The sequence below is a fragment of the Dreissena polymorpha genome, chromosome 4 (assembly GCF_020536995.1).
Source record: "Dreissena polymorpha isolate Duluth1 chromosome 4, UMN_Dpol_1.0, whole genome shotgun sequence".
In the NCBI taxonomy this organism is placed as follows: Eukaryota; Metazoa; Mollusca; class Bivalvia; order Myida; family Dreissenidae; genus Dreissena; species Dreissena polymorpha.
The window spans coordinates 109784556-109810162 of NC_068358.1; the positions used below are offsets into that span (position 1 = coordinate 109784556).

A 25607-nucleotide genomic window follows, 5' to 3' on the forward strand; every position below is an offset into this window, starting at 1 on the left:
TGGTATCAAATTGTTTGTTTTGTTGAATCGGATTCGATTTTACTAAAAATTAATACTTTATAGTTGATTCCGAGTTATATGACCTTCCTCCACACATGACTAGGTGTGGGATAAACATAGGTGTGGGATAAATCTTATCTTTTCTGTATGGGTCCTATTATGTTTTATAAAATTATTTAGCTGTAGGATAAAACATGAACAAGGTTTAATACCAGGTATAAAAAGATGGTTGACTTGTATATAAAATCATACCAGGTTCAAGAAACATTAATTTTATTGTTTACAGAAGATCATTTTAACAAGACCATTATAAATTTTATGGATACTTTTATGTGTTCATCCACTGAAGAAAGGCTTTGGAGCTTGTACATTATACTGCAAGTATTCATTTATAAACGCAAACACTAATTTCATTATATATTTATTACAAACAAAATAGTAAACAGCACACACAATACTTAAGCGAGACACAAGAAAAATAAGCCTTGAAGTCACAAACAATATTTGATTGCATAATTCTACAAGGTATTGGTGTCTGATACAAACATCAGGTCATGGAAGGCACTTCAACATCAACAACGCAATGTCCTATATGTATATTAGCCATGTTAAATGGGCCTTTTGCAATTTGCGGCCAGCGTAGCTCCAGACAAGCCTCTGCTTTTGCGCATTCTGATAAGGAGCTGCCTGTCCACTATAAAGTCATGCAAGGTTTTGTAGTCTTATTAGTGGACAATTTCTCTAAAAATAATCATCTCTAAAAATAATCATATCCGCTATATACAAATTCAAATTTTAACACACATTTTACCTTCACCATAAACTAGTGTAAACTACTTAACAACCATCCAGACTTTGAAAAGGACCTCTTGCACAAGATGGCTCCATCAAGTAAAAATCTAATTTGGCAAGTTAAAATTTTGATATGTTTGACAAAAAGGGTGCAAAGCTTGGAAATAGCGAAGTAAAAAATATATTAACATACCAACAATGCAACTATGGTAAGAATTTGTTTATAAAAATATATTTACAATATGATGTTTGATTGACCACATAAACAACATTGTGGTTAATTTATTTACATCAAACAAATAAAGGTTGATATAGCAGTATGAGACAATATTATTTAATTGTTCATGCTATCAAGTATTCTGATGGATATAAATACAAAATCAACACAAATGAAAGAAATAACAAACAACTTAATCTGAATTCTTGGTAAATTATAAATGCATACTTTGTCAGTTGGTATATTACACTTTCACTTAAAAATAACAGTTTTAACCACCCTGTTCATAACAAAAATCCACATTTATGTAAAAAAAAAATGCAATATAAAAACAGATTGCAAATAAGATTACAATAAATCTAAATTGCCAATACACATGCTGATTGATGCGAGTCTGGTATGTGTATTTCTTAGCTTAAAAGGTCATTGCCCCTAAGGCTGTATTATGTGTAGACTTTGAGTGCATTCTCGCATTTATACCTATTTAACTTTCTAGAATCACATAGTTTAGACCAATAGTAAAATGTTTATGTATTTTCTACTGAAATGAATTCAATTTTGATGTGGTTTTAAGCTGTAAGGGGGATGGGAGGGGCTAAATTACTGAGGAGAAGCTTCCATAAATGTACCAGTTCCAAACATCAATGTGAATCAATCAAATTGTTAAAAAAAACTTAAACAATATGCAAATAAGTGGATTATAGTAACCAGTAACCATAAGAGTAAACAAGACCAGATGTATTCAGAGATTCTGCAACTTCAAGAGAAACAAAGCATTATATACTTAATCCCTCAGTCACAAATACCGTTGGAGACCGATCACCTTCCGAATCAGCAGACAGCGTATTTTTATGCTCATTAACGCTGATGTCCATTTTGTAGCATTGGGCAGGGTCATGATTAATTTTAAGTCTCATTTAAAATTTTACCAGACGTTGGGCCCAGGAAGGAATTGAGTTGAGATCAAAAAAGATTGCACGATCAACGCACAGTTATTGCCCGGCATAGGATTAATTGTATGTGTATCAGCAAAAATTAAGTTATTTTCCAGGGACATATCATGGTCGATGACCGTCTGATTGCCACAGGGCCTCCACACAATGACTGACGGACGCCGGACAGAGCTTGTCGTGATACTCGTACAACAAATCTTATGTCTGGAGATCGGACGCATCGGCCTGCAACCGGATTATTTGTGACTGAGGCATAACTAGTAGTTTTTTCATGTGAAGAAAGTTGCTATCAAAAGTTCCCTATATAACCTTGTAAAACAACTTAAAAGACAGAAGGTAAGGCAACAACTAAAAAATCTGAGATAAAAACTGAGCGCATTTGTCTCTTAAATTGCAGAATTGTAGAGCAACTAGAGACTAGACTAGAACCAAGAAAGACAAGTTTTGAAAGACAATACATTGTGTTTAAAATCTTTATTGTGGAAATCATTTGTTAAAAGAATGTAACTTATGCAGTTTAGGGAAACAAGACCCAGATACGAACTTGGCCTATATATTGGATTAACAACACGAGATTGCCAAGCAATATGGTCCCTTACCTGTGAAACTCCACCATTGTCAGTTAAAAAAAAAAAATTTTGTTGTTGCCATAGCAACCAGAATTTTTTTACGTAGGCACAAAATGAAATGATGTGCATAATCTCCATATTGCCATCTATCTATGTTTCAAGTTTCATGAAAAAATATTAAGAACTTTTAAAGTTATCGCAGGATCCAGAAAAGTGTGACGGACTGACTGACAGACAGACTGACAGACGGAGTGCAAACCATAAGTCTCCTCCGGTTTCACCAGTAGGGGACAATTACCATACCAACCGTACGACGCATGAAACATGACCAAGGAGGAAGGACATAGTGTGACAACAATAGCCCACCTTGAGCACTTTGAGCTAAGAGGAGCTAAATAGTGTCATCCCTGGGACATGACCAGTTTGACCCAAGGGGTTGATGTTTAACAAATTTTGAACAGGAGCGCATTAAATTGTTATTTACCTAATAGTAATCTAGAAGGGAGAAGGGAATGCAGACTAAAGAAACATTTAAAACATTTATGTCCCCTGACCTTCTATTCAAGTCAATTACAACAAATTTTGTATTGCAATAATAGTGAAATAATTTACATAGCTCCTTTAATAGTATTAAAAGTGTAAAACTATCCATACAGTGGAAGAAACTTTCTGTTCGGGAAACTTGGGGAATATCCATATTGGTTTCCTGATCGGGAAACTCATGGACAAAATTTGCAATTTTATTCCCGATCGGGAAATAAAATAGCAATTTTATGGTGGGTTCAGAAAAAGGACTGGGGAAAACTTTAAGATACAACAAATCTGTTTTCAACACAAGCTTCTGTAGAGGAAATACATATCTAAATTTTTACAGTGCAAATTTTTTTTTAAGGCCCTGGTTTTCTTTCAATATAGTTGCAATAATTGAATAATCAACGAAAAAATAGTAAAATGAATGGTTTCCCGAATTAGAAACCAAAATTCCTAATCGGGAAACTATAGAATTGACAGTTTCAGAGGCTTCCTGATTGGGAAACAAAGTTTCCTAATCAGGAAAAAGTGCATATGTATCCAGTTAATGTATACATGCATTATTTCTAGACATTAACACAAACATGGCATCAAAAGTTGAAGGTGGACGTTTTCCTAAACAATGTGGAACTAGTCATATGCATTCATACTGGAAAATTTAGCCTTATTAGAATATTGTCCAAAGAACTATGATCAGAAAAGTACGAAAGCCCATAAGTACCACTGGAAAAAAATATTTCGAAGGCTTATTAACGCAAATAAAGTCGTAACTACGATAACAAACATGTTATAACGCAAACAAACGCATTATAACGCTAACAAACGCATTATACGATAAAAAAAGGCGTAATAATGCCAAACTGAAAGGCATACAAATGCTATTAAGGTGTTATAACGCTAGAAAAGGCGTAATTACGCTATAAAAGGCGTAAAAACGCCAAACTAAAAGGCGTACAAACGCTATTTAAAACAGGTGCTATAACGCCAAACTAAAAGGCGTACAAACGCTAAAACAGGTGCTAAAATGCAATTAAAAGGCATACAAACGCTCAAAAAGGCGTAATAACACCAAACTTAAAGGCGTACAAACGCTAAAAAAGGTGCAGTAACGCGAAAAAGGCATACGCTAAAAAAGGCGTAATAACGCCATGAATTTCAAAGGCGTACAAACGCTTTTAAAAGTCGTAATAACGCCTTTTGTTCTATATAAAGTGATGGCATCTTTGAAGACTTTAAATCAAACCAAAACATTATGAGAACAGTTGAGTTTGTTTTTGTAAAAACAATTTATGTCTCTCTAGAAATCGTCCCTATAAGCCAGAATAGGCAACCAACATTTGTATGGAATTGTTAGTACCGGTACAATCCCCTATGAATGGGTTGATTTTATGCCTATTACTTTAAAGTACGACGATGCTGTAAGTGGCACCATACACATAGGAAGGTGACTATTCGTCAAATGATCACATGTACACGTTTATTTTATTTTTACTTATGACTGAGATTTTCAAGTTTGAAAAGAGTTGCGTTAGAAAAATTTCCAAGTGTACGCTTAAGACAGCTAATTAGATTAGGATAAAATCGTCTATTACAATATGTGAGACTAAATATTGTGACGTGAAAACAAAACACTTTATTTTCTGTTCTTTTTTGCCTACTGTTAATTATATCAAATGTTTTTAATAAAATGATACCTTTGCTATATATAAATATATGTCATATAATAGCTATATTCCTGGATGAGTGATTTAGATTAGAAATATAAATAGTGTTTCTTTAATTGGGCGTAGCTCTTTTACATCGCGTTTGACGTAGATGACTTGCTATAATTTATGCAGCAGGGTCATTGAACACTAATCGCATTAGGAAAACATGTGGTGATTAATATTAATATAAGACACGTATAATCGAGCTAGCAGTTACTCAGTTAGTGTTTTATACGCGACAAAAGCCTTAAATGCTATTGGGTTGTTGTTGTTGTTTTGCAAAAAGGGTCCTTAAATATGGTCATGTTAAATGCATCAAGATATTAAAGTGCATACATTTACATGCTGAAAATGTGTTTGTTAAGTATCATCCCTCTAGCAAAACTACTATAGAGTTACATTTTACACAGTTTTACAGTCCTTTTTTGCTAAATATGTGCCATAACTGTGCACACGTACAAATCAACCAAAATTTCCAGACGAACAAGTGTACACGCAAGTTAATATATGTTTAATCAATTTCGTCACTCAAGCAGCAAAACGTATCGTATTACGAGCGACACAAGTTCAAATTGTATTTTAACTGACAATGTGTCATCTCTGGTTATGTTGAACAAGAAATACATTTGAAAAAATATATTTTGTGTATATCTTGATTTCACAAATTTATGTTTAAACTGTACGTTTCTAAATAATTAAATTGATGACACAGATTTAATTGTCTTTTTTTCAGTTGTTAGTTGCATTCATCACATACAAATAAACTTGTATATTTCATTTTGGTTTATAAATGAAAAAATCTAGCCAAGATACTTAAGATTGAAAATTGGAATCAAGCTGTCTTACTAACTGCAAATGGGCAAATGTACGCAATCCTGATATGGATATTGCCTATGAACGTGTTGATCTTAAACGCAACACTTGATATTAATACGATGCAAACGCGCAATCACAAAGATAGAAGCTCGATAACAAAAACGCGAAATTACGATAGTAAGATGATGATAAGGCGATAAAACTTCGTGGTGTTTGTACGCCTTTAAGTTTGTGTTATTATGCTTTTTTTAGCGTTCGTACGCCTTTTAGGTTGGCGTTATTACGCCTTTTTAGCATTTATACTCCTTTTACTTTGCGTTATTACGCCCTTTTAAGCGTATGTAGGCCTTCAAGTTTGGCGTTATTACCACTTTTTTAGCGTTTGCACGCCTTTAAGTTTGCATTATTACGCCTTTTTTTAGCATTTGTATGCCTTTATTTCGCATAATTATGCCTTTATTTTGCGTTATTGCACTTAATTAGCGTTATAATGTTGTTCTTTTTTTCGATATTACATGTTTATTTGCATAGAAACGCCCTTTTTCCGGTTAAAACGTCTTCGCACTCTTTTATTTAAAATTTAGGTGGTACATGTACTAATAGGCTTTCGTATAAAAGAGCAATTGTCAGTGCTAGATAAAGTCAACAAGAATGAACAGCAATTCAGTCAATTCTGATAGTTTCCCGATCAGGAAATTTGGTTTCTAATTCAGGAAACTACTGATTTTAACATTTTTATGTAGATTATACAAACTTTGCAACCGCATTGAAAGAAAACCAGGGACTTAAATTTGAACGGTAAAAATTTAGATATGTATTTCCTCTACAGAAAGGCAGTGTTAAAAACAGATTTTTTGTATATTAAAGTTTTCCCCCAGCCCATTTTCTGAACCCACCATAAAATTGCTGTTTTATTTCCCAGTCGGGAATAAAAAATGCAAATTTTGTCCATGAGTTTCCCGATCAGGAAACCAATATGGGGATTCCCCTAGTTTCCCGAACGGGAAGTTTCTTCCACTGCCATATGGATGCTTTAAGAGACTGTTAAATGTATGCTACATTAACATACATCAAATAAATGATGCTTGTCAACTTTAGTATGCATATTGTATTAGGGGTTTTAACTATGAAAGGAAGTTGATGGATTAATCAAACTTAATCCTTGATTAAGAACAGCTGTGTGGGTCCTTTTCAAACACTGAATAAACTACTCTGCTTGCTCCAGATTTGAAATGCATTTATAATTGTATCATAGTACATGCATGCAGAGAGAATGTAAACATAAAACATTTTAATTGAAATTCATCAATGCTCCAAGATACCAGATATGAATAAGATGCAACTTCTTGTTGGGATAAAAATAATTTGGCGGGGACATGTATTTAATGTCAACATGTGTTATACATATTTTAAGACTTTACTACATAGTTTCAAAATTATAAGTAAAATTTATTAAACATGCATTTATCATATATGCATTGCATTTTCAAAGATATGTTTATATTTACATACTTTAATACACAATTTTGATCACAGAAATGTATTTTAATTTGACAAAGATAATTATTAACACTATGACATTTAAACAACTGTTGCTGAAACTCATGAATCAAGGAATGTATCCATTTACATCAGTTATATGTAAATTAACATGGAATGATAGTGACATAAAGAAAACAGTGTACGGTATACTTTAACAAAAAGAAGTGCATTGCATATCCTTGTGAACATAAATATGTTCATGTAAATTGTATTCTTATAAAAAATAGAATAACAAGTAAATAGACTGCAAGTAAATATACATAACATTCATGTAAATATGTAACAATTTTTATATATTGGTATATACGTTTAAATACAAACAAAAACTGCTGCAGCAACTATTAGCACCCCAGGTTACAAAAGCGTTCATTTACATAAATTTTTAACCTGAACACGCGAGTATATTCATAGCCAACATACACAAAAATTATACCCAATAATTAATTTGTTACATGAGTAAAAGCAAAATTGATGCACATTACCAAAATGGCAATGTATTTATTATGAGTAAGTTTAGAATGCTTTGACAGATGATTATGTATTCTAGATTGACATTTAAATGTGTGACAATAATTCATGAAAATGAATGGCATAGATACACATGAGCTGTTTGCCGTAAAATTATTCCAATAACGTATTACCAATACTCAATTACACATGAGTACATCATTACATCATCACACAGTTTTTTTCTTAAATTACATATACCATTGGTGCAAAAAGGTGCCATTTGCCTTCTCATTTCAATGTCACATGGTACCTTTTTGCACCAAGGGGGCAATATTAAATTACATGGCAATTAGCAATTAATTAATAGCCAAAACTACTCTGATATCCCCATGAACATGTCTTACAGAATGTCCAATTTGAAATCAAAGGGTGATATGCCCTGAAAAATAATTGTACCAGTAAAATCAAGACATACCGGTAAAGCATTTTTCCACCAATTGGAAACACTGCATATACAATTTTATCAGAATCAAGCCAGTAGTACCAATACTTGGTGTTGAAACAAAAAATGCATATTACTATTTAATGTCTTATTAGTATGAGTAATAAATCCCTGAAACATGAACGAACCAGAAAAACATTACATGTGAGAAGCTTCCATTATATATTATAACAAGAGGGCCAAGATGGCCCTAGTTCGCTAACCTTTTTGTAGAAGGCCTTGTTCATTGCTTAATTGAAAATTCAGTACTCAGCATATTAGATCGGTTCTCGCCTGTTAACTTTTGCAGTGTGAGCATATGATTAGTTCTGATCGAGTACTGTCCATTTGCATGTTTTTTTTTTGGGATGCAAACATTTGGAAGTAATGCTAATTCTATATTTATTTACAAGGTTTTTGTAAGATTTAGACCTCTTGACCAAGATGTTGACCCCACATGACCCAATGTCAAACTATGCCTAGATATCATAAAGAACAAGAGATGTGTTTGTCAGAAACACAATGCCCCCTACTGCGCTGCTTTGATTTATTTTATTTTTCTTTCTCCTTTGGCAGGGTCAGATAATTATCTCCCTTTAAAGCTTATTACTTCCCTTGGATTTGTTTTTTGAAGGATGACCTTGACTTTTCACCACTCAAAATGTGCAGCTCCATGAGATACACATGCATGCCAAATATCAAATTGCTATCTTCAATATTCCAAAAGTTATGGTCATTGTTAGGTTTCGGATGGAAACACAGACTGACAGACAGACAGACGGACTAACAGTTCAACTGCTATATGCCACCCTACCGGGGGCAAAAAAATATCCTGGTCAAGTATCATCATTATTGGACCAAAATCTATGGCCTCTAGTGTGTTTACAATGTTTTTGTAAGATTAGACCCCATGACCTAGATTTTGTCCCCACATTACCAAACGTCAAACTTGACCTAGATATTGTCCAGACAAACATCCTGTTCAAGTTTCATAATTATTGAACCAAAACTCTGGCGTATGGAGTGTTGTTACATTTAAATATCTGCAGTTGTTACAGAGATATGGGCTGCATGCAAACCCTAACCCTAGCATTTCACAGATGAGTAAAATGGCACAACTTTTGAATAAATAGTTCAGCTTAAAATGCAAAACAATCTGTGGCTTATTATTCTTAATAGATATTCTATATGAATAATTGTTTGGGTGCATAATTTAATGATTTCAATATTATAATGCATTTGCACTACTTTCATCAAATTGTTTTGGATTATACACTAAGCACACTTGTCTAGGTACTTAAAGTCTAAGCTTGCCATGGTCAAGTATTTCAAATGAATGTTGATAGTGCTAGATTAACCACATAGGTATCGAGTAAATGATAAAAAAGAACACATAAAATAAATAATATTAATGAACACAAGTTGTAACTTTAAATATTGGACATAAGTTCATGACAGGTCGGACATTTCAGTAGGGACTGGCATATACTTTGCTGAAGATCTACCCGAGGTTTCCTTGAAAAAGTAACAGATCAGAAATGATATTAAAGTTAAAACTATCACAGATGCTAATATTACATTAAGTACTGTAACTGGACTCAGATTTTCATTGACATAATTTGTTACATATTCATTGACATTATTCAGGCCCGTACCGCGACAAGCTTCAACAATGTTTTCTGGCAAAGACGGGAGATATTTATCTACAAACATTTGCAAAGGGCATTTTGTTCCACAGTCATTAATTTCTATAACATAAGGTTCACTATTAGAATCATTTCTGTATAAGATCTGTACAAAATAGTCAGAATCTTTCTCCAGTAATTCTACCAGTATGCATGCAGTATATGGTGGTGCTTTGTAATTAAATAATCCCATTGTTTGCAATAAAGCAATTACTGTAGTATCGTGTGCAGAGTATAAAAATAATCTCTGAGCAACTGTGTCATTCACTTTACCAATCATGTGATTTATCATTTCCTTCAATAATGAACCACCCTTTAAATATGCAAAGGTCCCTGGAACACTAAACTCTGCATACATGTCTCGCAATTCAAGCAACTGTCCAAGAACATCTGTATCCTCTCTTACCCAGCTTGGCAAAGTTTTACCGGTATCTTGTGAAACATACTCACAGAACAATGGATCCAACACTTTGTCCATACCTTTCACAGAATTGGGTTCCCCTGAATGTTCTGCTACATGTGCGAACAATTCGCTATATTCGGACAACATTTCTTGCATTCTAGGATTTGTAAGATTCATCAAGGTTTCGTTCATTAATTTATTAAACATTTCACACTTCCCTATTCCAAGCAAGTAATCCTCTTCCATAGGCACTGTGTGGACTGGTATGGGCTGCCAAACTGAGAACAATTCAGCACTACCCATAGAACTTGTGTCCTGTTCTCTAAATGGAGGGGGAAATAGAGCTGATAATACACTGTAGGCACTCATTAGTGTTCTGTCATAAGAAGTACTTCGAACATACACTTCAGCTCTTTTGTAATCTTCAGACAATAACTTCAAGCATGATTCTTCATTTATAGTCAGGCCTTGGCATGATGTATAGCGCTCGCGTAAGAATGCTCCAAGAACATATTCCTGCTGCATACCTTTTATGGACAGTTGGCCATAACCCTGTGGCCAATCTGCCTCAGTATATTCATCATTCGCATATGAATGTACAGGGCTTCTGTCCCCATGTCGGAACAAGACTTGTGCCAGGACTTTCTTGTATTCATCATATACCGGTACATAGCCAGTGGTGACTTCTGGGCCTTCATCATCTACATAGCCAGTGGTGTCTTCTGGGTCTTCATCAGGGAAGGATTGTATGCATTTAAAACTGTTCAATATGACTGTTACTTGAACAACAAACTGCCAAATATTCATTGTGTATTTTGCATACCTGAAAAATGAAAAAGAATTTTAAAGTTTATAAACCAAGACATTTTCCAGGGCTTCAATTATATTAAAAGAAAATATAATAACTTGCAAAATTAAACAACTTAATATTCATAAAAATAATGTATCTTAAATCAGCAACCAACAAAAAAGTCCAACTTATGCCTGTGTCAATTACTTACTACAAATATACCTGGATACCTATTAAAATTACATATTGGTAAATGTCAAAGGAGACTTAAACAACAAATATAAAAACTAACCCAAACATACAATTTTTTAGATCCAATGATTCGATTTTCAACGTGCCGTTTAGTTCAAACACGAACAGGATGCTCGAGTATTTTTTTACCTGTTGACACCTGGCACAAACATGTCATGGAGAAAACGTTATTAAGGGCAGTAACTTCGTATAGACGAGTTAACGCGTGACGTCACACGCACCTGCAAAGTTTAGACTCCGCCCACTGGTTGGCAAAAGAGGTGCAATTTATATAAGCTCATATAGAGAAGGTTGACGAAATCTTCGTTTTTATACGCCCGTCTATGACGGGACGTATTATGGTATACCCCGCGTCTGTCCGTCCGTCCGTCCGTCTGTCCGTCCGTCCGTCTGTTAATGTCGTACGCTACGTCAAATATCCTTTGACAGATGTTCTTCAAATTTTAACACAATCTTAATATTGATAAACCCTGATCCCCTTTCGTTTTTGACGGAATTCTGAATTGTCGTTCCAGAGTTATGGGACAAGATTCACAAATGTCAGAATCAAATAGAAGGCCTGCACATGGAATTGCTATCTATTCAAAACATTTATTTCAATGTGATTTCCCATCAAATGAATCCTTTGAAGGCATTGAAATAGCAATCTCAAGAACAACAGCAATGGCAGATTTGGCTATAATAAATGTGTATAAACCGCCAAATAAACCAACAAAACAACTTTGCGAGCTACTTTTATCTATTCACAAAAAACACATCAAAGATTCAAAAGTAGTAGTGATGGGTGATTTCAACATTGATTGGAATAAAGAAACACCAGACAAAAACCGACTGCACAAACTAATGGTTCAACAGCTGGACTACAAACAAGTGGTAACTGATCCTACTAATGACTACGGATCCACTATTGATTTGATATTCACAAATATTGACAACTTCCAATGTGGCACACTAGAGACATACTTCTCAGATCATAAAGCTATCTGGATTTCTCTCAGTCAATAAATCTTGAGTATACCATCTCATTTATGACAAACATTATTGACAAACATTTTTGCAGATATTACTTGTGTATTCTTCTAATTGCTCTATGGACAAACCTCAATCTAAATTGATGTTGCAAGATGATACATTATGCTCCATTGAAATAGTATCCCTGAAAAATTGAACAAGGTGAGCTTTTTTCTATTCCGATTGTACACTACCACTTACCCATCTACATTTCTCTTTTATTATTGGTCAAAATATCTATAACAGGTTTACTTCAACTCCATATCCTCTAAAGAAATGCATACATATACTCAAAAAAAGATATGGTATGAATGTCAAGGAGACGGCGCTCCATGCTCATGTACTTATAAAATAAACCATGTATTCAAATACAAATAAACTGAAGTAAAAAAATGATTCAAAGGGTTATTTATTACCTTACTACTTCATTGGCGAACGACGGGCGTATCATGCGCTCATGGCGCAGCTCCTCAGTTAATGATAATCTTGCACAATATCAAATATAATTTTACTAATTATGTCTGAATAAAACATTAGCATGCAAGGAAATGCATCTTTGGTACGATTTTATTGTTGTTATTATTATTTGTTTTTACTGACAACGAACTCGGGAGTGGAACACAATCTAAGAGCTCGATATGTGGTTAAACAAAAATCTCTCTACTTGGCACTTCATCGCAACCTTTTATAGTTAAAAACTTCTCAGAAATTCAAATTCTTTCAGAATGAATTAAATTTAATGAACGAAAACAAATAAGATACAAACAAACAACGAATAGGTCAATTGTATGTACGCGACATAGGGTAACTGAATTGAACCTTTATGTGTCTGGAAAAAACTTACCTTCTTACACATTCAATAAATTCTTTTATTTAACGTTATTGTTTTATTTAATTGTTCACACTAATTTTGGCACTCTTTGTTGCAGCATTTATATCCCGGTGTATAATTGCACCTTTGTTATCACAAACCGATTATCTCGTTATGATCGGATACTGTCCAGACAATTACAAAGAAAACATGGTGTCATAAACCCAGGGACCTACACTTGGACCCCTGCATAAACCACATGTTGCAGACGAGTGTCTGGTCAGTAAACATAAGTCACGATACCTCTATGTCATCTCTTGGCATATTGAGCAATCATTTAATATAAAGAAGTGAAACTCCAGCTGCTGGAGCAGTATTGAATTTTCATTAAAAACAATTCTTAAAAAATAATAAAAACACAATATTACCGCCACCAGCCTCTGAAGGCTGAAAATATAACAACATCGGGGATACACGCTATTGCATCCACGCAGCACACATCAAACTGTTGTAAGCCACATTTTAAAGCTAAAAATACTGATAAGTTAATTTTTTATGAAATATTTTAACATTTTAACAAAAATGAAGACATTTGTCGGAAATGTATTAACTGGAACGAGTGTATATATTTATTAGCCAGTTAAACTTAATAATACATTGTTTAATAACTATACATTTAAATATTGTGCAATTTTACTGCTATGCAATTAAGGTATTTAACGGGTACCGGCAAAAGTTAACTCCGCTATTATGTGTAAAGATTGTACATTACTGCAGGGTCCGAAACACGATCATGAACATAAGCAGTCACAAAAGGGGCCGTTAGATAAATTAAATATATGCATTTATCATAAAATGCTATATTTTTATCACTCCTTATTACTAATAGAGATTTCAATATACATGCAAAGACAGTTACATTTGCGTAATTAATATGCAGGGTTTTTCCGTTTGTATGGTTAATTGAATTTATATTCATTCGATGTAAACGAAACGTAAATTCATTCAATGTAAAAGAAAATTACCCCAATATTTAAAAAAAGTACTGTATTCCGCTTTTTAGGGCTTTTTTTTAATTGATTAAATGCACCTCTGACTCTATTGATCGCTGATGAAATAAAACACTATCCACACCACTTAAAATTATAATACAATTAAAATATGTTTTATTAGTGTTTAAATATAATTTATTCAAGTCTTATTATCAGAAAGAATACGGCTAATTTATTGTTTTGTTTTGTGGAATTGTCAGTATTAAGTCTTCCGATCACGTTTACTCTATCCTAATAACTACTTCGTATTTTTATGAAGAGGAAATTTTATTTGTGAATATACATTTATTTGGTACTAAATATGCTATATTTGCACTTTTTTTTAAAGAGTTTTAATGTTTATTTCGTTTTTATTAACAATTTATTGACTAAACAAAAGCCCTTTATACATATTTTACGTTACTGTAACCAGTGTTTTTGCCAACCAGTCAGTGCGCATGCGCGGAAAATCCCGAATGTAAACAATAACAATTAACTCGTCTATACATTTCTTCAGAGGTTAATGTACAGGAAATCTTTCCGCGCAAAATATGTATTAGTGTCGGCAAAAAAAACATAATACATTAAAACACTAAAACACAAGTATATGTAATCACAAATAAGGTTAAGAAATCAAATATAAAAAAGTCTTCAAAACATATCCATTGGTTTGATGAAGAATTAATGGAGATCTAAGTAAAATCCATTGAACTGTAATATTATTTTTTTTCAAAGATTCAAATACATTTATGAATGATGTCAATTTGAATAATAAAAGCAAAGCCAAAGAACTGATAATTATTATATTTACGGAGTAGGAGGTTGAGAACAAAACATGACAAAAAGAGCTCTTTTGATGCCGTGATGTCCGTCGTCTGTGTGTTTGTCTGTGAGTGACTGCGTGTGTGGGGTGTAAGTGCGCGTGGGTTGAATGGGATGAACACAACTATTTATCAACTCTCGCTTCTGGTGCCGGGACCTTGGCCCAATCACAATCTGGAAACGGCTTCTGCCGGCGGGCAAAACGAAGTGAAGCGGCTGGCACGTTTATAACGACCAGTTGTAAATTCTTGGAGAGGAGATTAACTCAAGCCCACTGAAAGAAAATGAAGATGACCAGACAACAAAACACCAAGCCGGATCGGTTGGGCCCGGAATAACAACAACAGAGGACTCCACTTCCAGTCTCCGCGGTGGAGGCGACAAGTTAGGTACACAAATTGCTAGGCTTCAGAGAAACATCAACAGATGAAGGGCAAATGTTGTGATTCAGCGAAGAGGGTACACACATCGCACCAGGGTTCAATATTGCTTCCATTGCAAGGAAGGATGTCGTCAAAAGCGTCATCAGTTGCACCCTACTCTCCAGATTTATATCCATCCGTATCGTAGCGAGACCTCACGATATCGTAATCGCCCTGGCCTACGCACCAACATCAGACTAAGAAAACGAATTGAGTGAAACGTTTTATGAAAAGTTAGAGCGCATCATCACCAAGGTTCAGAAAAGACGTCCACATCATCTAAGGCGACTGGAACAACATAATTGAACCAGAAACATGCCAAGACAGAAAAAGGGCAGTAGGTATATTTGGCATGTGAAATACCATTTACAGAGGGCTGAGTCACCAATTCAACCTAGTAAACATGCTGCAACCGCACAAACCGTCAAGCACAGCAACCTGGCATACTCCAAACGGGCAAGTTCACAACCAGATCGACGTCGACCTGGTGCATCAATGATCGGCATCAGCAAGGTTAGCACAATAACTGTTCCTGGCGCAGACATAGACAGCAACCATGTCCTAGTCATCATCACATTCAAGCTTAAGTTAAAGAACAAGCTCATCGCCAAGTACTTTCGCATCAAATTTAACTTGGAGAGATCATGAGAAGCATTCCAAGCATAGATATGTGGCATATTTGCGACTCTGAACATCCTGGACTATGGCATTGACAACATCACCAAGAACAACCAATGCGAAAGACGCTGGACCTCGACAATTCTAATAAAATTTGCTGAAGTCCGGTATTTTTTCCAGAAAAAATACGCATTTCATTATGCTTATTTTCCTTCGATAGATTATTTAACCTTAAAATAAAACGGATTTTACCAACCAGTCGAACTTGCTATATTTGCTGGTAACGTAGCCAGATCCAAGTGTGATTCTTCCACAAAAGTTGTCGTTCCGGATGCTCTTACACATATAGATGTAATGTAACCGTCGTGCAAGAGATTGGCGATTGAGTCTTACCCTGCCTAACATTGAGGTTCGGATATTCAAAATCAATTTTTTATATATTTATGTTTGATGTTGTGTTTTCGTTTCTACAACATTAGTGCACAATTATTGAGTATCTTATCACGGTAAGTATTACAACACTGACGTAATTTTGATGACGTCATTTGTTTTGATGAGAGGAAGCATGTGTTTACCATGCGGTGATGCGTAAGGAGACAGTAACTTTGTTGCAGCACGAATTCATATAATTTCCGTTTACGTTTACTTGTGGTATAGTCATGAAATTATATCATCGATAATATAGTTTACTTAGCTATTCTAGACCCTTTCTCACAAAATCTCACAAGGCTACAAATGGTACAATGTTTGTTTTCGGACAGCATTGGAAAAATATTCCCGAAAATTTTATTTTGGACAGTGAACAACCTAATCAGGTCAATTTTATTTGAAACCGAATGGGATTGTACAGTCGTGTTAGCACTCTAATGCTGTTTGCATACTTCCCATTCGAAGATAAGATTTGTTCCAAACAACGGTACACTCTGAGAAAATATATTACTAAAGTGTTAAAGGGACCGTCAACCACGAATGACGAAAAAAGAAAAGTTCTAAAATACCGTATTTTTTTACAATTATTAGTTTATATTGATTAAAATATTATTACGACTGGTATTACATTACTTGAAAAAAGTTCATATTTTCAGTATATTCGGTAATAAAACTTAACGATTTGAATTCGGAAGTACATCGCGAAAATAGGTGACATAACGATATACACACTGTAAATTACGCAAGTTGATTGATAGTTTTATATATAAATACATACAATTCACTAGCATGCACAATTTGTATTCCTGGGTTTACCACGTGACGATGATGATCAATCTACTGGCGTTATTTATAGTTAACTGGTAGTTACCTGGTAGACATACCCAGTAACATTTATTACCGAATATACTGAAAATATGAAAACTTAACAACATTTTCAAGTAATGTTATATACCAGTCGTGATATTTTAATCAATATAAACTAATAATTGAAAAAAACACACGGTATTTTACAACTGTTCGTCGTCGTGGTTGACGGTACCTTTAAAGTAACTTACTCTTGAGTCGATCCTGCCATTTAGCCGGACATTTCGTTTAAAATTATTATAGTTTAAACCTATTTATTTAAGCTTGATTGCATTGAAAGCCGAATGCTTATTGAGACGTTCTCGAGTCCGTTTCCTGGGTAAACCAGTACATTGGTGTCTTTACTTGGTTCTAAAGAACGCTCACACAATTGGTATCGATCCCATGACCACCCGGTCGTTAGGCGGACACCGTGTCCAGTACGCCAACGTGACCAGTTATACACAACGTTAACAAAAAATAATAACAAACTATCGTCAATTATTTTTGCGATGTAATAGAACACAATGTTCTTAAGGTGGCTAGTAAGGGGGCAAGGACAACTCTTGAGGTCAACAGGTCAAAGTTCAAAGCCAACGGGCTTTTAATATTCATCTTTTCATACGATATCTCGAGAATGCTTTTAATATGAATATTATAATATTGGTATGCTGGTTACATGGGACATAAGAAAGACGCTCGTCGATTTTGAAATCAGCAGGTTAAGATCATAGGGGCTTTCAGTACGAACATCGATCGGCACCATATTAAGAGAACTTTTGGACATGCATTCTCCTTAATATTGCATGATTCTTCAGGTTGGAGGAAAGTAAGACGACTATTGTTTTCGCTTCCGCATTATATCTAGAAAAGTTAACACTTCGAAATGCGAGGTTGTAAATTGATATAATGGTTACTTGGGAAATACGGAATATCCCTATTGATTTTACGTCAGAAATCAAAGGTCAATTTTACAGGAGCTTGTTACTTGAATTTTCCCCCAAGGATAACTTAAAAACGCTTGGGCCAACGGTTATTAAAATTGGCGAGCAGGGTGCAAGTCGTTACTAGGGCATACATTTTTTACAAACTTGTTTTCTTTGAGAAGCTCAATACACTGCGCGTTTTGTGAACGCATTACATCTCTGTCAAAGCGGTATGCGGGGCGGCTCGAGGATTTTCGATTGGGGTGGGGACGTAAACTCTGATCATTTTCAATCACCGTTGTTTTCTATTTATCTTACTGTCGTTGACAGTAGAAGAAGTTTTGACAGAGATAAGAATATGACGCTGCTGTGAGAGAATTTGTTATACAGGTCTTTAAAACACAAACAAACACTAGTCATAAAAACATCGACAATGGATCAATATGTAACATTACATAAGGGTTATTTTCCCGCGGTATCACCAGGCTATATATTAATAAATTATTCTACATTTAACTGTTTTGCCCTGTGAACAAACAATAACAATTAAGCTTTGAAACGGTAATGACAAATTGTGCTAATATGTGGGTTCTAAATAATCTCAAAGATGCGTTTGCCACTTCCACATCTTCCGACTTCGCATACGGTTTATGTGTATTCTTGTCATGATACATGTATTTAGATTTAACCTTAAAACTGCCGTCTTCTAGACCCGAAGCGAATGTACCAAATTTTAATATTACGCGGTCGCTATCACAAGTAATTGCAGAAGATTTATTTACGAGATTTTGTAGTTCCATCGCAATGATATAATGTACTTGAAACACATTTTTACCGATAGTTGTGATTGGGTTTTTAAAGGTTAAGTTTCGCAGCTTATGGCTATAAACATTTGTTAAAGTTTAATTTGGTTCCATGTTTTGAAAGTAATAGTTTGTAATGCTGTTTTGATTTCACTGTTTAGCATAACGTTTTATTGGTTCAAAAGCAACATCATTTGTAAAATGAATGAAGATTAACAAACCAATTGTTCGGGAAACGATACGCTTTTTTTCTAAAAGCAGCCTATAGCTTTAAAATTGTCCCTTAAATGATACAAAACATTGAACTCTCTGATGGCGGACATGTTGAGTTTTGTGAAACTGAACCTTTAAGTTTATGGTTCATGTTTATGTGGTGTCAGAAATCCTTTTGGGTATATGGTACATGTAGCTGTCTAATGACGAATAGATAGGGTGACATGAAACTGTCCCTTTAAGTATACGGTACATGTATTTATGTAATGGCGAACAGATTTAGTTGTGTGAATCTGTCCCGTTAAGTATAACGTACGGGAAACTGCCCGCTGACGAACAGGTTTAATAAGTAAAACTGTCCATTTAAGTATATGGAAAATGTTACGGTTACGGTCTTATGGCGAACAGTTTGAGTGCATTTCAGATGGAACGCCTATTCGCGGCCATGGCTGCCCTGATCCCCTGCCGGAAGCGGAAAAACAAGGTCAAGATACAAGTGACACAAGCAGGTACTAATTTGATGCAAAGCAGCGTGTATCCACAAGAGGCAGCTGCATAGGCTTACATTTGCATAAAACAAAAGCTTTGGCAATATTAAAAAAAAGACAGTTGCTGCAAAATGAGAGACATTAACTTTAAGGCAACTTGATGCACATTGTTTTTAATATTTCGTTGCATACAAAAATCAGCTACACCAATTTAAATCATGTTCTTCTTAATGCGTATAAAACTAAACTTATCCTTTAACTCATCTCTCCTGCTGAATATCTCAGCAAGAAGTTCTCAGTTTCAACACGCATTGTAGATTGAACTCCGGAGAAAGGTTATGAACGCACGTTGGTTATCATCATTTGGTTGACCACAAGCGTTAAACTTCAAAAAAAAAGTTTATACAATACAATAAAAGCCCGGACATAATCAAAGTAATGACAGTACTGGTGTGACGATGCTTTTGAAGAGGATTGATATAAAAGCATCTATTTAAGTTTATCTGCATCACCACAATTGTGTATGTGGGTACGAAAATTTTGGGTTGGAAAAAAATGGGTACGAAAATTTTGGGTACGAAAATTATGCCAAAAAAAATTGGGTACGAAAAAAGATTTGGTAATGATGCTATGTGTACGGACGTGATTTCACATGCCCATGTGCATGAACATATAATTTTTCTCTTTTGATTATTGTTTTTTCTCTAATTCAATAAGCTTAGGCATGTTTGTTCGTTAAGTACGGCAATAATTTCATGATGATTCCTGAAAGTAGGTATGAGCACATAGTCGTAAGAGCACTTGAATACGTGAGTTCGCCCATGAACACATTGTAAGGTTAACTAAATCTCCGCGATGTGACCTAATATGTGTTTAAAACAGCAAACAATATCCAACAAACGAATGAATTATCAAACATAGTATGTGCACTGATGTGGCTCTGTAATTTCTGTTTGAAAAGTTTGTTAAATATGCAAAATGAGAAAGCACGCATAAGAGCGAGTTTCACAGATGTCATACGGCTATTATGCTGTTTATATACCATAGTCGCTACAACGTTTACAAATGGCAGGTTCGAAATAATTTGTTTTCTTTACACTTTACAATTTAAAGTTAATTATACACGTTTTAATTCGCAATTTATGTACTGATTCACGACAAACGTCAAATACAATACAGAAAATGCATAGTTGTTTCATTGATCTATTAACATATACTGAATTAAATATAGCTGATTTAAAATTAACGTTTCCAAACTATTATTAAATCTTTTTCCCAGAATATGCTGTCCTATTTATAGCTGAGCTTCCTATACCTTTATCAATGATAATCAGCGAGGTATGCCGATTAGAAAAATCGAGCTATCTCAATCGGACTGGCTCGGTCTTTTACATAGGTCGCCATTGTGAAGAATTTGTTTATGGTATGATAACCTAGACGAGCTGCTTCGCAGCATCGTCAAAAAGCAATTAACGAGATATATAGTGTCAATACCCCAATCAACATTTTATAATGCATTAGGTTTGCCGAAGAATCTCAAACGGTCACAGACAATATATTTGCGGTAGAGACCCTAGCGCCTCTTTCTTTGTCCCGCCGGCGTTCTTACCGCGTTGCTTTTATAACCATGGTGATTCCATAGCGACCTATAGTACACGCCAATGAGCTAACGAACCAGAGTACTTGTTCACAAATTTTCCTATTTGTGAAAATCCATCAAATAAATTCATAACTCTCATATTTGGAATTGTTTTCAATAATTATAATAAAAAGTATATATAACAAAGAAAATAAAAAAGTGTGCCTTCCCTTGGGTTCAAACCCGGGACCTATGAAACCAAAATCTAGCGCGCTGCCACTTACGACACCACGTCGGCTTTTGCTTTGTGTTCAATGGTAGTTTTAAACGTAATGTCGGTAATAACCGTGTTTACTAAATTATCAATTAATTGGGTTACAAACGCTTTATTATTTTTCCTATTTTCGTTTATTGATCAATAAACGGACATATATTTTCAAAGGAACTTGTTCACTTATTAATGTATTTTAGAAAAATTACATGAAGTGAATTTATTCTCACAACTGTATAACTTGGAATAGTTTTAGAACACTAAAGTAACGATGAATAGGAGAAAACACGTGGAATTCGAATGCGGGACCTCTAGAAGCAAAAGCTTTAACGGTACAACTACACGGCATCACGTTTATATAACACTCCCGTCAATGAAATGCCAGTTATCGCTTCTATCGACAATCCACACAACGCAGGGGCACCATAGAGGGTTGTACGCTTATTACCGTTTACATTTTATGAACTGAAATTCCTGATAAACGTCTAACCGAACTATTTAATTGCTTAATAGTTCCCCGACGGTTACCCTCCCTCATTTTATTAGACGGGAGAGTACTCTATTTATACTAGGAAGACCTACCTACGTTCAACCATAAAATCACATTAAAAAATGGATATTGCAAAAATTAAAACTCACTACTCGAATGCATGTTCTTGTATGTATTAAATAAAGAAAATGTCACGTAAAAAAAAAAAATATATTAAAAATAAATAAATAATAATATAAAAAATGGTAGAACTATGTTCCCTGTCTTATGGTAAGTGTAATCGTAATATTTGCTCTTCCTAGCTTTATAATCACCACTATCATAATCATCATGGCCATCACCATTGTCGTCATCTCGATCATCATCATGATTACTAGTATCATCATTATCAGTATTACTATCATTATTAGCATCGTTGTTGTTGTTACTATTATTAGAAGTATTATTATAACTAACGCTGTTGTTGTAAATCATTAATCCTACTCTTTTATATGGAGTGTATCCACATAAATATTCCACCACTAACTGTTAACTATTTAATGTTGTTGTTTGTGTTACTTTTGTAGAAGTACTATTATAACAAATGTTGTTGTTGGTGATCACTATACATTATTTTGTAATTAGAACGAATTCACATACGTACTTAACTATTAATTATCCAACACCTACGGGTTCGAAACCCAAATTTTCTTTTGTTTGTAGACAATATATTGTTTAAATAACCATTATGTTACTGACCCTCTACTGGAGAATTTTCACATGACAACCACTTTCCCAATTGATCTACTATGATTTATCGTATATAATACTGTTTGTTTGATATCTGTGTAATTATCTTATACATATGCTCACATGTTATTACAAAATGTCATTGTTTTGTAACCTGTGAAAACAAATAAAGTTCTGTTCTGTTCTGGCACAGGCTTTTGAATTTATAAGTTGCTTCAAATGCTATTCGGCTATAGTTTGCACGCTGTTTTTTTTTTGCCGAATTATCAATGATTCGTTACACACCCGAAATTATTGGTCCGAGTTCTATTGATGATAAGAGAACATATAATTTAAACTTTTTTAGTCAGGAGTGTAATTTTGCTATTTTAAATCATGCGTATAATCCTGTGTAAATCTATGACATTTGTGTGTGCGATGATGTTAAATTGCCAAATTTAGACAATTTCACTTATTTTTTTTTAAAGAAGTCGGCTTTAATAAGCTGATGCGTTCTTGGCGTTCTCACCGCGACCCCAAGACGAGCAAGGAAATGCTGCCGCGTTGCGATTCTTATAAGATCTCAGTCATGTTCGAATGGGTATAGAAGTATTTGTTAATTAAAGGTCATTTCAAGTGTATGCAACCCTGTTTCTTTTAAAAAACAATCATTCAGGGCGTTAGTTCTCGAGTGTTCGCTGTTTGTTAATTAATATTTATCACCAAAGGATATTCATCAAGTATGGTTAAACGCCCTAACTGATACTGAAATCGACATATTTAATATAAATAACGGATTAATCGGTTTATTTTATGTGAAAACATGGGATGTGTGATCTGTAAAATAAGAGATGTTCTAGGCAGGCAGATTTCCTAAATATGTTCTAAACCAATGGATTGCCTCGGCTAAGTGTGGCTCGATTTGTCATTGTCTTCTCGGTCATTTTTTATTTGTGAGCGTTAGCTCACAAATAATGAAGACCGAATTTTGCAAATCAGTATGCATTTGCTACGTTAGGAACCGTAACCCGTGACTGCCTGTGTGGATAACTCCAGTACAATTTAGCAGACGACAGAATGCTAAAAGCGTCTACTCTAACCACAGCATCTGCCAGTACATAGTGTGTATTTAACAGCTTGTAAGACAACGTTGGCCAGTCTAGTGTTTATCATTGAAATCTGTACATATTGGCTGCTTTCAGGGAAAACGGGGCTATTAGCTGTATCAATGATTTGAGAAAAACAACACATCTCAACCTGTGTTTTAAGACACACTCTTTATAAATTTGAATGGGTTGTGGTCATTTCAAACCTGCGATATAAAAAGCTATAACATAATTTTGAAAACAGAGTTGCGCCTAAGATTATACAACAGCGAACAAATTCAGTGCCTTCAGCGCTTTGATTTGTATATGTTCACCGGGTACTCTAAGTATACTTAAATGTACTTCGGGTACGGAAAGTATAATGAAATGTACCGGGTCTTCTTACGCTTAATTGGTCGTTGTCGGCTTTTTTTTAAAATCCATTGTGTTAATATCTATGTCAATATTCTGTAAGAGCATGGCCTCTTTATTATCGAAACAGACAAACTACTCCAAAAAGCATGTCGAGGCAGGTTTTGTTCAAAGAAAATGTTGCGTATTCCGTAGCGCGTTTTACGAAATCGGATTTTGGGCTGGAATAAAACTCGGGTACAGTCTAAATTGGCCAAGTACCTATTAGTATATTTTCCGTACCCGGTGTACATTTAAGTTTACTTAAGAGTACCCGGGTTTTATACATAATTTAAATTAACATTTAAGTAGTACCCGAGACGACAATGATCAATCGAGCCTAAGTGTTCTACTATCTACGCTACTGCTAAGCATTGAAATTTAAGTCAGTCTCTTAAATTATAAACAATTTATTTTGCATTACATGTCATAATTGTTTAGCTTTTAACCCATTTATGCCTAGCGTCTAGAAAAAAGACCTTGGCAAACAGCGTAGACCCAGATGAGACGCCGCATGATGCGGCGTCTCATCAGGGTCTGCGCTGTTTGCTTAAAGAAATTTCTGTAAGAACTATTCTAAATATATAAATAAATATACTAAACATCCCTAATTTTGGAATAAATTGATCCAATTTAGAAGGATGGGAGAGTCCAATAGGCATAAATGGGTTAAATTTTACCGTTAAGTTGATAACAGCAATTTAAATTATATATTCATGTTTGATTCTTTTGAATACTTCGTTTAGAATGCCCAAAAATGGAAACAAATCAATGTTGATGAATTGTTGTTGTTTGTTCGTGTCCGATATGTCACTTTTCACATCTCGGCGTTGTGAATGATAACTTAAATTTTGATTAAAGAAGAACATTTTTGCTGTTTTGGAGTCCGAAAGTGCGGTTTTGTTCAACACTAAACCTATTATTTCATGTTTTTTTTTTGCAGAAGCGTTCGATGGCGACAACATAAACGAGCTAGAGTTCGATAGGGACAACATAAACTTGCCCATTCAGCTAGAAGAGAAGCGAATGGTGCCCATTTCTGATCCTGGTGTTCCCGACAAGAAAAGGAATAACGGTATATGAACATATACATCATTACCGACCGAAAACGGGCGCGTCAGCTATTGCAATGTTAAATTATTGTCTTAATATGTGAGAACATGTGATCAATAAGCGTATTGACCACACTAGTGTTCGTATTATTGAAAGTTTTCTCGGAAAATATATTAACCTAAGGGCTCATATTGAAAATCCCTTATAAAGTCAAGCATGGTGCCGCTTACCAAACGTCACATGCTGAACTCTTTGTGACGCCTTCATAGTTGTTATAGGGACATACAGACGGCTGACGTACTGAAACATTTCTCGCGGGCGTCGTAGTTAAATCATTTACAAGAATTTGCCCTAAATACCGCTTGGACATTGTATCTTTTTCATAATGATAATATCATAATAT

The 25607-nt window shown here is 34.6% G+C and overlaps 1 protein-coding gene across 2 annotated transcripts; it reads right to left on the minus strand.

Annotated features, from left to right (window-relative positions):
* Positions 1-6806: 6806 nt before the first annotated feature.
* Positions 6807-11353, minus strand: LOC127876839 (prostatic acid phosphatase-like). Of its 2 annotated transcripts, none has more exons than XM_052422327.1 (2): positions 11238-11353; positions 6807-10968 (listed from the first exon to the last, which is right to left on the minus strand). In XM_052422327.1, exon 2 carries the CDS (start codon positions 10950-10952, stop codon positions 9507-9509), a length of 1446 nt encoding a protein of 481 aa, XP_052278287.1. In that variant the 5' UTR covers positions 10953-10968; positions 11238-11353; the 3' UTR covers positions 6807-9506. The 2 variants fall into 2 exon arrangements, with proteins under 2 accessions (XP_052278287.1, XP_052278286.1); XM_052422326.1 differs by having other exon boundaries at positions 11228-11331.
* Between the last annotated feature and the right edge of the window lie 14254 nt (positions 11354-25607).